Source organism: Hakea prostrata, chromosome 1, assembly GCF_041222555.1.
Source record: "Hakea prostrata isolate BN-2017 chromosome 1, UWA_Hpros_2, whole genome shotgun sequence".
Taxonomy (NCBI): Eukaryota; Viridiplantae; Streptophyta; class Magnoliopsida; order Proteales; family Proteaceae; genus Hakea; species Hakea prostrata.
Window position 1 is genome coordinate 9,355,919 of NC_142600.1, and position 15,880 is coordinate 9,371,798.

Below are 15,880 nucleotides of genomic sequence, written 5' to 3' on the forward strand. Positions count from 1 at the left end.
CGAGGAGAGACGGAAGATGTTTTAAGATGTCAAAAGACTCAAAACTAGTTCTTTTTCACTAAAAAAATTAAAATAAAAAAAATATCTCAACTTTTTTTTTTTTGACAGATTCCACCGGTCTCCCTTTTTTGGGAGTGCACTATGGAAGATATTTTATGACAAGACGTTGGATCCCTAATAAAGTGAAAATGGATACCAAGATTTTTCAGAAGACGTCAGCTTCTGCTTGAAGATAACCTGACCTGTTGCTGTTACTGCCTTAGCGGTTAGTGCTAAAACTGGTTATGATGATTTCTCCACTTTCGTCTGCTCCGTATCCACCGGATAGATATGATAACGATGCTCTGCTCCGTATCCACCGTATAGATATGATACGGATTTTGCTTGGTCAGTCAACCCACTTGTAACTTGTAAGATAAGAATTTCGTTCCGGATTTAATTTCGCCGAAATTTTGGATTCCGACGGAACGAAATCTCGGCTTGACGAACATAAGCATTTAATACATCAAGCGATTAAATAAAAATTCGCCCATAATAGTACCCCAATTACTTGATTTTCATGTCAATGCCGGATTGATTGAATGGTAAAGATTTATGCTTTTCAGTGGAAAGATGTTGGATTTAATCCTTGCAAAAATGCTGAACAAACCACAAAAATCCAAGGAGAGGAAGAGTTCCACTCAGTTATATTAATACAAGACATAGTTTTCCTAAACAAAATTTTATCCAGTTCATTTCCTTGTAAATGTATGACATATGTCCCAACATCATATCAAATAGTTGAAAATGATGTAACTTGTAAATGAATCTTAACTTTTTGATATGATGTTGAGACATGAACGTATCACACATCTACAAGCAGAAATGGACGAGATATTAGTTTGGGAATCAGCTAACGTACTAGGAGGCTCTCTGGAAATGTAGACAAGTATAACTGGGCTTACAAACTGGGCCAAATGAAAAATGTCTTGAACAAGGCCCAACATCAATAGTGGGCTGGGCCTGGGCCTGGTTGGGAAGGACTTGAATAATACCCAAAAAAATCTGATTCCACTTCAGTATCTGTCTAGTCCTCGCTGAGATGCAATGGAGAATGCCTCTCAAATGGCCAAAACCTCTCCCTTGTTGGCAAGTTCGAATTCTATAGGTTGGGAGATAGCCACCTTCACCACACCCTTTGAGTCACGCACACCCGCTTTGCCGTGGTGAATCATGGTGGTTCTTGTTTTAATTCTGCTACCTTTCTTGTATCAATTTGGTGTTCCTGTACCATGGCTGCCCTGGTTTCTTAGTAGCGAAAGAGATGAGGTTAGATTTTGTCAGATTTTCCATTTTCAAAAGCTTTCGACTTTTAAAGGGTAATGCAGGACCCACTTAGACACGTCGTCTGATGTGAACCATAAGCTTAATACATCTCACCAAAAAAACAACATTGTGATAACGATAATGGTTACTCTCAAACACACAGAATCACGAGTCACTCCCACTCCCGGCTGAGGAGAGAGTACCATAGCAGCTGAAGCATGTTTATCGCTTCTATATCTCTGTCTTCCTCTTCACTTACCTACGTTGCCAAGTCCAAACCTTGCCATTCTTTTAGAACTTGTGATTCTTCTGCCAAGTTCGCTTCCTCTCTATACTTACCTGCTGTAATCCCCTTTACAAGATCCCCTATTTATCAACTCAAAACCCTTCAATTTTCACCAACTAACACCACCCGAGTTCTAAGAATTTCTGTATCTGCAGAAGATGTTTCGCCTTCGGATACTCCAATTGAAAATACCCAGCAGATAATTTCAACTGAAGATAGTGGTACTTCAACCATTATATCTATTCTTCTGTTCGCCGCCTTTGTTGGCCTTTCTATTCTTACTGTAGGGGTAATTGTTCTCCTCGCCTTTTTCTTTTTCCTGCTCGACTAAAATTTTGATTTTGGGATATAACTTCTGCTTGTTTTGGAGACGCAGGTTGTCTACCTAGCTGTGACGGATTTTCTGCAGAAAAGAGAGAGGGACAAGTTGGATAAAGAAGAAGTCGCTAAAAAGAAGAAGAAGAGGGGGAAGGTCAAGGCTAGGTCAAGAGCTGGACCTAGAGGATTTGGCCAAAAGATTGATGACGATTATGACGATGACGACGATTAGATTGGATTTCTTACACGTTTAACCAAACCCTATTTCTTTTCTTCCCGGAACAAGATCATTGGAATTCAGAAGAAAAGACCTTTTTCTGTTTTCTCGTTCTGTTTACTGGCAAGTTGGATGATTTTTTTTTCCTTTCACCAAAACTAAGAAATGGGTGGAGGATTCTTCCTTAAAATGGAAAATTTTCTTGGAGGGTTATCTTAAGGAGGTTCAAATGAAACGCTTGAAAATAGTAGTCTTTTTGGGTGGTGGGTGGTGGGTGGGTTGAGGGGAATTACACAATACCGAACACCTTCTATTGCCTTTGACACTAAAAACCTAATTACGAACGGTGATATCTCAGTTAGGTTATACGTACTCACCGATTTGCGTTCTGGATGTATCATCTTGTTACAAATAGGGGAGAGAAAAAGGAGGGAAGAGGGAGCAAGGAAGCACCATTTCTGGAGAATTGAGCAAGTCGACCGATACCCATTTAAGTCCGGAATCGATTAGTTGCATTGCTCATGAGTTGCCTCTTATAGGAGAGTATTTCTTCCCGATTTCCCTGCATATCTGGTTTTGGCACCGGGAACTACTGCGTTGGATCGAATTTCCTTACCAACAGGGAAAGATTTCCGTTGAAGATTTCAGTTTTTTGTTGCCCATGTCCCAAAGTTCTTTTCCTATGAAAGAAGACACAGTTCTCCACTTCTCCTGTTCTTCCTTTCATTATACCACCAACTCCAATTGCTCAGAACAAAATATCAAGTGATGATCTTGACGTACACCTCAATTCTAATACACCTACAGTGAATTGCAATGCTTCTCTCCAACTCAACAGCCTTAGTTTGATAGTCTAGGCTGTATCTTCTGTGATGACGGTCGAAACCCTTTAAAATCTCGTTTCTCAGCTGTCCTCCCTTATTTTGGGTAAAACGATGGGCATTCACTTAGTCATATCTCAAGCTACTAAGAAGAGTTGAGATCACAATTTTCTGATTGAATCAGGCAGTAAGGCTCTGGTCACCATGATCAACGACACCACTCTGCTTCAACACCTGTGGCTTCTTTTGTCCAATACATCATTCATATTGCATTTTATTCACAAACTTGCCCTTCTGTATCTATGAAAATAATTGACAGACTGTTCACAGGGGAACCAGTTCCCCAGCAAATCAAGAAGTCGAGGAAGAAGGCAATGACGATCCTTAAACTTGGTTACTGCTGGCCATACGCTAATGAGGCTCCTGGAACTGCAGGGTCTAGGAACGGTAATCATGTATGCAGTTTAACCCCTGCTTATCACAGAGAAGTTGTTTCTAAACCATGAGCATCAAGGTTCACTCTTTACCCACGGACACAATACACTAGGTCCCTAGCAACAAATCAAGGGGAATAAGGGTTTTGCCCGCAGGAGAAAGAAGACAGCTCGGGGTTACCTTTAATCCAGAGGACATGGCTCTGCTGGTAGGCGTTCCAGTTTATGGGTATGGTTTGTTTACTAAAACAGATATCAAAGGAAACTCACAAGTGTCAAACCTCAGAAAATGGGACCTGACATCTTGTAGCTGTCATAACTTGAGATGTCAATATAAACCAGTTTGATAGGGCAGATGGCCTATTAGCACTCTTTTTTCTTCTCCTCCCTGGTGAAGAGCTTTACGAGCGCCTCAACTATCATCAATTAACTAAAAAATAACACCACAACCATGAAAATGCTTAGGAGGCAAAATTAAGCGTGCCAGCCAAGTACTCAAATACAGAACTGTTCTTCAATAAAAACTACTAAAAATCCCATAGATAGAAAATTTCTAGCCTCACCTAACACAGAAGGCTCTCCACATCGCGATATTTGTACAGTCGTGTTAACATATTCACTACAACCTTTTTATCCTTTTCAACTCTTTACACCCTTAAAAAACTTGTACACTCATTTTATCTCCTCCGCAGGGGCATCAAGTGTATTCACTGAGCCTCAGCTTGCCTGATTCTAGGTATACCCTCAAACTACACAATGTACAGTTTTCTAGTACAAGCAACAATTTTATTTCCAATCAGCTCGTACCTTCTAAACGGACAGAGCAATAGCTGAACAAGGGAAGAAGTGGGGGGAGAGAGCTCACACTAGCCTCAGTTAGCTGTACAACAGTCGGATGCCATCTATGCAGGGTATGGAGACTGCATACCAATTCTCCTCTCTGCAAGTAACAAATCCCCATTAGCAAGTCAATTGCATATCAAATATGCATTTGATGATACAACATAATCATGGCAACTTCTTTAACAGTGAGGCACTGAGGCCCAACAAAGTCCAACTGCCATCACAGCAAACTGTATTGGCAAATCCAGGCCATTAAAAGTATGCAAATAACAGGCATCTAAGCTAATTGATCTAACTGATCAAGACAAACCAACATGAACTCATCTTAGAAGCACCACAAGTCAACAGATGGAATCATAACAGCAGGAGCATCATTAAACAACCGATAGTAAGTCACCAGCTACATGGTAGCAATTATCTTGTCACCAAGATTCTAGGGCTATGGTATGTGAGTATGTCCATAACCATCCATCGGGTAGTCTAGAATAGCTGCACTGCAAATTGGTAGAGATGGTACCAGAAACAATAATAATGATCTGAAACACCATAAGTACAATGGTTTCTCTATACAAGGAGCATAAAATTTTGTTCTATTGCGACCAGATCATTGCAGGATCAGGCAAGGAAATGGCCTCCACAAGAGGGTGTGGAGACATGTCCCTCACAAGACCACCCTGCAATTGCAGGAGGCTTCACACGCTGTGTAAGTCCTTCATATGGAACACAAAACTTCAAAACAAGTAGTTTACCAACCATGCAAGAATGCAATTTAAAAGAAATAATATAGCTATAAAATAACAAGGAAAAGGAATGGTACCCCCAGCGGCAACAAGCTTCTCTACACGTGCAACAATATGCTTCCCATAAGTGTATTTCTTCAGCGCATTCAAATGGACCTTTATTCTTGAGAGGATCAGTTCACGTTGCTGGTCATCACAAGTCTCCAGCACTTTCTGTACAACATAGTTTGCAAACTGATCTTTCATCATAGCCTGAAACCACAACAAACCTAGGAAATAAGTTGAACAGAAGAGACAGAAAAAACCGTTACACAAATGGTATCTAAAGTCAATAAACTCTGAATCCAGAACTATTATTAATACGTCATTACAAGTCACTGAGCACCAGGAAAACTAGTCTCTGTCTATGAAGCAATTTTAATATTCAAACAGAATATCCACAGTTTCAAAACAAATTCCAAGTAAACCATTAACTGTATAGTACTCAATAAAATGTATCAACTAATCAGGTAACAATGCACCAAAATGGAATAGGTTAATGACCCCTACTAGTTGTTTCTTTTGTGTCAGCCAGCTCAGTCATATCATGATAAAGGTATGAGGAGATTTTAAGTTCAGTGATATTTCTTCTAGGAGAGGAGAGGGGGGGGGGGGCTCACTGATGTTTATCCATCAGCTTACAAGATTTGTCTTTAAATTCATCAAACCAGATGACTACTGTATCAGCATGAATTTCCACTGCCTCTGAGAAGTATAACGTTGCAGCAAGTACAATTCAGATCTATTTGTAAGACTTCCCCCACCCTCCATCTTTTTTTTTTTTGGGGGGGGGGGGGGGGGGGGGGTGCTGTTTTCCAGAAAGATTTTAATAGAAGCATCCAGTATCACCACAAGTAATGATCCATACATAATTACAACATTATCAGTTTGTATTGCCAACCATTTTTTCTTCCCTTCCTTTTTGGAAATTTTTTCTGAGTTTCTGACTAAGGAATGACTAACTGGAAGAAGATGTTTTTTCATTCCTACCCCTAATGGTCTTATTTATGGCATTGGCCAGAATTTCAAACTGAAATCTTGAGACTTCAGTACTGAAGATTCTGAACCCTAACCATATCCTTTTTCATTTCAGTCCCCAAAAGAAAAGGGGAAAAAGGGAAAAAAAGGAAAAAAAAAACAAAGTGAACCCAACCCAACCAGAGTTCATGAAGTTAGCTAAATAAATGTTGAGGGCTCAGATCGATTCATGAATCATCAGGTCAGGAGGAATCTGTTCAGAGCTTAGGAATTGACTCAGTTCTGACCTGCCTAACTTGTATCTAGCACCTTACATCGACCAGGTTTGCAGGATTCTGGCATTCTAATACTTCTTAGGATCTAAATGTCCAATAGAGGAATGGCCATTGCTATTTCCAACACCAACAAGATTCATTTCAGATGAAACATTGCATGAGCAAAACAAGTTCATTAAGGCTCCATACACCTTTAGAAACCTGTTACAGACGAATCACACAAATGAGCTAATTTAGTGGAAATAAGATTTAATCTGCATATACGTCAGGCCTCTGCTTTTAGGTGCTCTCTTTGTAATTTGCCACTTTAATGGGCCTACAAAGGGTTAGAGAAATGAGATGAGTTTAATCCAGATTCGTGGGATTATGACTCAGTTTTTATGAGTTTAGGGGAGTTCTAGAGTTGTTCGGAGTATTATTTGGTTTCTCTAATTCAGTTTCATCTATGCTTTAGAGCCCTGGTTAGAGTAGGCATATCCATTAATAGTCTATTTTGTTTGGTCAAAGTAATAATTAGATGTGATGGCCTATGGCTAACCCATGCTTTATGAATAATAAGAGTTCAGTTCTCTAAATTTAATGATAGTTGTGGACTCAGTAAGCACTGGAGTGAGATTCTCAAGACCTAGATGGATTCCTTACTTTGTATTCCTATTCCACTTTTTCTAGTATTCTTCTACATGCTCTCTAAATTCTACTTCCTAATTCATACAGCAGAAACTCTGTTTGGGCTATTTCTATCCACCTTCTTAACACCATTAATCTTCTATGCCTCTCAGTTTCTTCTCAAAATTTATGAGTTGATCTCCATCATCTTAACTTCTGAAATCTTGTATTTCTTTCCCGATGACATTCCTATGTTAGTTGATTCTTGCATCGCACACCACCATCTGGTCTAGAAACAGACAAGTCAACCGATCAGGTCATTCTGATCTGTGTGTCTTGAATTCGTAGAATTTCTCCTGAGTTCCTGTGCTTTGAAAAGTTTCTATTGCTAATCTTATAAATAAGAGATCCACTAGGAGATTCGTACTCTAGAGTTCCATTCCTACAGCTTGTGGATAGACTTAAATGTAAATTAAAAGCACACTGATCATGTACCTAGCACAGCAAAAGCAGCAATGGCAAAAAGAATTTCTTTACTGTCCTCAAAATGTCCTCCATTAGATTTGATTGCAAAAACAGCAATGGCAAAAAGAATTTCTTTACTATCCTCAAAATGTCCTACATTAGATTTAATTCAATTTACTTGACATCAGAGAGTCAATTCACACTGTTTGCTACCAAAGTATAAAACCCATCCTTTGATCCAGCAGTATTAGTTTTTGTTATTAGAAGAAAATATAAGAACTTTGACATATAAAAAGAGGAGGGGCAGGGGTTTGAGATAATATATGACTACCACCACTACTCAGCCACAAAGCATGTTCATATCACATCCACAGATTGAAACCATAGAGATTTGATAAACCTGCAGAGGCTCGTTCTCGTCTGTGGAGCCAAGCATCTCATTGACCAAAATTTGACGTTCTGCAGGACCACCAAAAGTTAAGCACTTTTCAACAACATTGGAGGCGAATTTTTGTTGACTCATTTGAACTATCTGCCCAGCTAACTTCTTTATTATAGCAGTGCGCTCATGTGGCTTTCCATGCTCCAGTACATGCTGTAGGAGGGACATTCAAAGATAAATATGGAAGAACAATTTGAATAATACACATGTGAAATTATGACTGAACGCAACAACTTCTGAGGTAAGGAAGCTGTAGAGTCCCAACTTGAATGGTTCAAAAACCACCAATGGCCAATTATTAACTTAACATAAAAGAAAAAGAGACAAATTGAGATTGGTCAAAAACAGTATCCAAAAAATTAATAATAATGTCATCATCAGCAATCAAGACCTATGGCCTAGCATCAATGACATATAAAAGTAGTCACTTACGGGTAATCAACACCCCCATAAACATCAGAATTAGGTGCTGTGGTGCAGAAGCACAGATTGCTTGATAACTTCATGTTTGTAGGGTTATTTAAGCCTTCTGTTAAATTTAAGGGCTAGAATTTAACAGGAAAACCCAAGGCCACAAATTTGGGAGAAGTACAATAGTTTCTTTTTCACTCTCCACAAGCACTTCATGTAGTGGTAGAGAAGGTCGCTTTTTTATGGCAAGAATTGAATTTGAATAATCTATTTTGTCTCAATATCTTTTTCCTCTTCGCTCTTCCTTTTTGGTTGGTACCAGTCAGCACTCTGAACGCAAGATCAGGATGCTAAACAGCATACACGTATTGAAACCATTTCCTTTGGTTTCAGTCAGAGATACCAGTCGTTTTCTTAACTGGATCTGATTGAACTATTGTCAACAAGCACTTTAATATTCTGGTCACAAACCATTTTTGGGGTTTTTTTTTTTTTTTTTTTTTTTTTTTTTTTTGGGGTGGGAGGAAGAGAACGATAGACCAAGGGTTCTCATGAAAGCCCAGGTTAGCATTACACCAACCAAAAACAAGGCATCTCAACAAGCAACCAAGCATCTCTTAGGCTCCATTGCATCTCATAGCTATTGATACAAAACCAACCTTTTAACTTCCCTCGAAATGCTTGCAGACAGCTCTTTTATAGAGTGGGAAGGAGGATCCTAGACTCCAATAAGGACTTTCTTCTAGGTCATGCAACCATTTGATGAACTAGACATTTTCATGGACTCATAAAACCATCAACAGACTGGAATACCATTTTTCAAGGACTTCAAAGCCATTAACAGTCTAACTTACATTTACACGGACTAGCACAACCACCAACGAATCAACCAACTAGCTGAACTAATGTAAGCACGTCAATTTCTTAAAAATTTTAATTCCTTTTCACCCTTCTACTAAAAAGATAGTGATTCTCAAATTCTACAAATGCATTAATTACTTCAGATTCTTCTTTGACTGGTTCTCCGACTGGTATTGGGTGAACCAGAGACCTGGGAGGCCTGGCCAAAACAGCCCGAACCTGGTACAGTGGAGCCATATCAGGATCACTATGGTTCCTCCTCTATGTGACATTACTGCTTGGAATATCACGTTCCCTACACCATCCATCCAGTTGTTGAAACAAGGATCCAAATGCAATGAATAATGACCTTATGAGTGCACATTAAAACTAAAATGTTCAACTTTACTCCAAAAACAAAATAAAATAAAATCTTCATGAGCCTAAAGTAATGGGAATCAGTCTCACGATAACACCGGGGTTGTAGGTTCAAAAACAATTTAAGCCTTGGTCACCAACTGGGATGAGTAGGCTAATTCAATATCTTCAACTATGTTTTCATTACAAAATTACATTGACAGATTAAAACTGGACTCTCATGAACACAACCTCAAATAATACTCTGTACATCTAGAATCATCAGCAGCAGTTACCGATAAACAAATGGTTAGGCAACATGCCTTATTCCAAAATTCAAGATTGTATATGTAGACGCAGCCCCAAGACACATTAGGGAAAGGTGGACTCAAGGTAAGAAGGTTCATTATCGTACTAAACACAGAATATGCCTACCACATCAACTCCAGGCACTAGCAGCAACTATTATGCAAAGCAGTCATCTGAATTAGAGAGCTTCAGAAAAGAGAACAGACCTGAACAACATAATTTCCATATTGGTCCTGCGCCAACATGCAAACAGATTGCAAGATCTCAACCATCATGATGTGCTGTGTTTTTGGGTCACTGCAATGCTCCAGTACTCTCTGTAACACGAAAGGCATGTACCTTTAGAAAACTTAAAAAGCTGCAATATAGAGAACCAATAGTAACAGTTATTATTTTACTTTAATTTTTTGGAAAAAAGCCTCAACCTGTATGACACGACAGCCATAAGGATGGGTGGAAAGCGTAACAACTTGATCATAGAATGAAGAAATGATGAACTGAATAGCATCCTGAGGTATGCACTCAATACACTTCTGGATGACATGATTCCCATTCTGGTCACGTACGCAACGCATGATATTACCATCAAGTTCTGCGACCATTTTAGTCTGTTGATCCAAATCTACAACTTCTATTGCCTGAAACAGTGGGAAAAAATAAATTATAGTATTCACAATGGTAACAGTAGGAAAATGAGAAAGATCCAACTGCATCATAATATGTTGAAGCTGGAACTATCAGTTCTTCTGAAACAATTTAGTGAGCAGGGGAAAAAGTAAATAAAGTAATTTTCAAAAATGACTAGAAGATGAATTGCAGCACCCTTCGTTTACAAATGCAAAATTAAACGTCCGTGTAATTCTTACTTGAGAAGGTCAGCACCATATATCAGTGTGGAGAGACCTTATTGAAAACTGCGCCTAATTACTTGCTAGGCAGTTGACCTGACACAATTAAGTCACCTAACTAGGCTTATTCAGGTTATATATCTCGGACCTTTAATTCAATGTTTTTATCCGTACCAGCAACTTTATTGGGCCTATAATATGGGTTTAGCCATACAGAATCACTTGGTTAGGAGCTTTTAGTTCTTCCTTTTAATTGCTAATAAGTGATTTAGTAGATTGATTAGGATTCTATAAGCCCAACACTGTTTCACATCAGTTTCTTTTCTCGTTTTAGTTTTTCCTAGTCACTTTGTTGACTATTTAATTAGTTAAGGATTGAGTTATGCTTTTTTCTTTTTAGTGGTTGAGTCTATTTTTGAAGTTTCTCTGTGATGTTGAAAAAGGAGGAGGGAGGAGGGGGAAGGCAGCATGGTATACCAAAATAAGCTAAGGAAAAGATTTTGCTGCTCTTACATTCAGATCCCATCCTGTGAAAAAATTTAATGTTAGATCAACAAAACCCTTAGTGTGTGAACAAGATACCTTTTGTATCACTCGACAGCCATACATTTGGAGACTAAGAGTCAAAACATGACCAGTTAGCTGGTTTGCAAGTTCTCTTCTCTGGGTTGCAGTTCCATGCTCAAAAAACTGGAAAGAAACTACAGTTGTAAGACATCTATAGAACTTCCAAAGGAGGACAAAGAAAGAAAAAGATTAAAGATTAAAAAAAAAAAAAAAAATCAAATGAAACAAATATGGAAGCATATGCCAGATTACCAATAAGAGATTGAAAAGGGATTAGACAATTAAGATACCTTTTGAATAACATAGTTACCGAAAACATCAGTCATCAAAGAAAGAGCTTGGGGAATGATTTCCTGGAAAACCATGTTTTTCTCTTCTGTTGTAGCTGTTTCAAGTTTTTGTTGTATAAATCGGCTCCCATACTGATCAGCACTGTTCACAAATATTGTTGGTTAAAACAGTTCAGTTCCTGATTTTAAATTATATATGTTTTTGTTCGTAATATGATTCATGAAGACCAGAAAGGAAAAGCAACATATACCTGAATTCAACAACGTGACCTGCAATTTCTGAAAGTTCAAAACATTTGGTTTTGTTGCTCTTGAATTCCTCCAGAAGTGATGATGCAAAGCTCTCATCCATGTTCCCAGCACCTTCCGAGTGCCAAGATCCCATGACACCACCACTTAAGTTTCTCAGCCCAGGAGGAAAACGCATGTTCCGCTCATGCCTAATAGGACTACCAGGTCCAACAGGGGAATTGGGAAGAACGGGACTTGCCAATGGGCTTCCAGGATATGACATACCAAGACCAAAAGATGGACTTCCATAATAACCAGGACTGAGACTGCCAGATTTACCTAGGAAAGGCATTCCATATTGTGATTTCTGGGATGAAAGCAATGCCCCGAGATAAGCTTTTTGGAGCCCAAGTAAATCCACATATGAATTACCAAGGTAGTTCCTGTCAACAGAAGGGTCATTAAGGGCTGCAACCTGTGCAGCATACTCAGCTGTCCTCAGGTACTGAAGGTACAAAGGATCCATAAGGGGCACTTGAAGCGCATTCCCAGCCGTGTGATTGCCCATCCTATTGAAATTTGACAAATCTGCTGCATTGGTTAAATTAGTTCCAGAAGGTGAAACTCCTCCCATTGTTACGGGGTCCACGCCAGGAGCTGCCATAGCAGATCCTGCAGCAACATTTTCAAATAAAGGACGCAGGTTACCACTGCCAAGCTGACCTGCAACCATGGAGTAACCACCTAAACCATAATTTGCGAATGCTGAATTTGAGCTATCCACATTCTGAAAGTGAGGAGAACCTCCTGCACTATTATGCATGGGTGTCGAGGGACCTTTCATGTATAAGTTACCAGAGGATACAGCAGGTTTATGCAGTTCAGCTTGTGCATCAACTATCAACGAGGAGTTGTTCAGGTCCATCCCAGTCCCATTGCTTTTACCCAAATTAGGGTATGATCCCTTTGCTGCCGAAGGCATATTTAAATGCCCAGACTCAGACCTATTCAAGTACGGGTTCTGCTTAACACTGTTCTGACCACTTTGCAGATTGAATCGGAAACTCTGGTGACCATCCATACCATGTTGAACATGAGGCTTTGCATGGTTCTCTTCATCTACCACACCATTTGTGGTCAAATTCATTCCTGATAAAGCAGCTACAAGATCAGTAGACTCACTCATGCTTGATGCAACACCACTGAATGAGTTTGGACCAATGCTATTCCTCTTATCTCTATCACTGACCCTCCCACCTCCAACAGGTGGAAGGCAGGGACTCGGAGCTCTACCAACCAGCTGAGGATCGGGAGTTGTGCTTCTTGACAAAGAGGCACCTAAAGCAGAAGCAAAACTATGAGAAGTCGATGCACTACCGTTATGAACCCCAGAGATGCCCTGGATGTTTGCACCAGACCGCAAAGCATCTACTGCTGCCAATTCGCGATGCAAATGAGCAAGCTGAGATTCAGCAGAACTCGGTGCCTCCCCACCGTCATCAAAGGCATTACGGCTAGCAGGGCGAGATGGGTGACCAGAGACGGGTGTTGCACACCCCAGATCATCCTGCAGAGAAACTAACTTCTTATTCCACCAGAAGAGGCAGAAGACAATAGGTATTATCATTTAAAAGAAAAAAGTAGAAGAAGACGACAGGACTCCCATTGCAAGAGGGCCATGACAAAGGACAAAATTTTCAATACCTTGTGACACAATCAATGTAAAAAGAAAGAAAAACCCACTGAGTTGTTAAATTTCTAACTTTTAATTCACATGAAACATTCAAAATCTTAAAGCTGAGTACAACAGACCAAAATTCCCAGCCTCCCCAATCCAACAGGTTCTGCATCTGTTGGGGGAAATTTTCAAATTGTCTTTCCCCAGACAAGAATGTAAGCTTTAGAAAAGGGTAAAAGAGGATCTGATATCAAAACTTTCCATGTACTACTTTTCCAAAAAGAATGTAGATGGTTCTGTTCTTCTCCAAATGAAAAATATGTGATGAAAAGGACAATGCTCTGATTCAAGGGTAATGAATGCAAGATACAAAATAGCCAGCTTCCTGAGGGAAAACAGCTAAAAGCTGCAATGTGAAGATAACCATCAAAGATAGCGGTGGAAGGAGGTAAGAGTAAATTGGAGTATTATGGTCTGCTGCTAGATCAGACAATAGATAAAGATAGGGATGGCTTGAAGGAACACAGCACCATCACCGTGAGCCTAAAAAAGAAAGCCGTTGAGAGTAGGAATAAGAGAAAAAACTTGGAGGAAACTTGATACTTAATGAGGATGTTGGCCAGAAATTTGGTATCATCTGCTGAAAGATTCAATTGATACTTATAATGAGGACGTTGGCAAGAAATTTGTTATCATCTGCAGTAAGATTAATCATAAGCATCAGCTCCACTCATCACAATCCTAAGTCACAGTTAGCATAAATATTCAAGTCAGGAATCAGGAAAGAGTCAAATGTAGAAAAGAGAAAATGAAGATTATACAAGTACAACGGAAAGGAAAGATTTGAAGCAGAATCTAGTGAAAACAAAATTTGGCACATATGCCTAAAGTAGAACCTAGCCCAACAAGGTGCTAAACATCCGCAGCGATACAAGAAAGATGAAAAGAATACTTTTTGCTAAGCCAGAAAAATTTCAAGCAGCGGCAAACAGTGAGAAAACTTTCGAGCACAGGACGGCAAAAGTATTAAAGAGGGTCACCTGAAAAATATCTGCGAGGCTCTTCTGCCTGCTCCCAAGTCCTAATCCCGACAACCCAATCAGCCCATCACCACCCCACTCCGATGAAGCCTGTGATTTCCTCAGCTCCACCTCGTTCTCTTCTATCTGTGAATTAAACCCAGGCTGCAATGAGAACAGCGATCTGTTGCTCCCGTCATCAGCCCGATTCACCTTCCTTCTGTCTCCAATACCTCCTATTACAGAAGTCCCTCCTTGAAGCCTCTGTGCGGAACGCCAATCCTCCCTAGAGAGCAAAGGTGGCGGAAGACGGGGGTTGAGATTGACATTAGAGTAATAATAAGAAAGGTAAGCTGGATCAGAGCGGAGCTGTTCTTCCGAGAACCCATTGTCGTTCTTATTGCCAACAAAGTCCGAGAGAGAGCCGTCTCCGACATGGCCGAAAAGACCTCCAACAGCATTTAGGGAGCCCTCGACGGTCGGAGGAGCAGAACCACTCCTGTACAAATTAAGTTCCCTCTCCCTGTCGTTTGCCTCCTGGCGTCGCTGCTCTCGAAGCAACAAATCTAACTCCTTCCCAAACTCTTCGCCAAACGATTCATCGTTGCCCCCGAGCATAGGTCGCATCCCAATATCAGACAAGATATTAAGAGGGCTCTCGGTTACCATTCCACAACCCAAAAGAACGGAAAACAAAACCCTAAAGCAGTTCTAAAAATCGCAACTTGAACAGCTACAAAACTAACAGTAGTACTATTATCTCTCAGCAGCTAACAGCTTATACAAAGTTTAACAGGATGAAAAATAGGATCTTTGAGTTCATTTCTTGACTCAGATAAGGATGAACAAATCGAAAATCGTACGACGAATTAAAATTTTAAGATAAAATGCGTGGATATTCTAAATAATTCACCGGAAACAAAAATATATCGAGCGATCGGATAGAAAAGAAACAAGCTGTTAATTTAGCACATCGACAATATCGATGATCGGCGATCATTTCCGTCATTTCTGTCATCAAAAATCCCTGCTTTAGCAGTGATCAGAGACATCGACGCCAACAGAAATTTTCACAACAACTGTTACTACAACTACTTAGTTGTACAGCAACAGCAAACACTTCTAAGTTCTAAGTTCTAACATACACACGATAAACAAAAACTCAAATGACGAGAAAAGGAAAACGATGTGATTGAGTGGGTTCATAAAGCACACGAGCTGGTGAGATCAGGATCGTTCGATTCAACGGCTAACGGCAGAGATCAACCTGGTGGGAGGTTTTACTTGTAAGAACACAGTTAGGGTTTTATTCCCAAGCATCGACCAATTAAAAATCATTAGCTTTATTTTTCTTGTCTCCGCCTTTTTTTTCCTATCCTGCGAATTCGCATTTATGATTTTAATTCATGTAATAAAATTTCATGAAAACTCGACTTGATTGGATTGATGAAGAACACCAACTTCGTGTCAAGTGAGAAAGACACGATTGTTTTCATCTCGTGCCCTAAAATATCGCTACTAAATCTGCCACGTAACTACTTCAGATTCGTTTTCGTTAGGG

At 39.7% G+C, this 15,880-nt stretch overlaps 1 protein-coding gene across 1 annotated transcript; it reads right to left on the bottom strand.

The window, feature by feature from the left end:
* Positions 1-2,396: 2,396 nt before the first annotated feature.
* LOC149027281 (pumilio homolog 1-like) lies at positions 2,397-15,687 on the bottom strand. Its single transcript, XM_089161215.1, has 9 exons — positions 14,341-15,687; positions 11,643-13,189; positions 11,392-11,533; positions 11,117-11,224; positions 10,112-10,324; positions 9,893-10,003; positions 7,728-7,922; positions 5,042-5,216; positions 2,397-4,321 (listed from the first exon to the last, which is right to left on the bottom strand). The coding sequence occupies exons 1-9, from the start codon at positions 14,986-14,988 to the stop codon at positions 4,284-4,286; spliced, it is 3,177 nt and encodes a 1,058-aa protein (XP_089017341.1). The 5' UTR covers positions 14,989-15,687; the 3' UTR covers positions 2,397-4,283.
* Between the last annotated feature and the right edge of the window lie 193 nt (positions 15,688-15,880).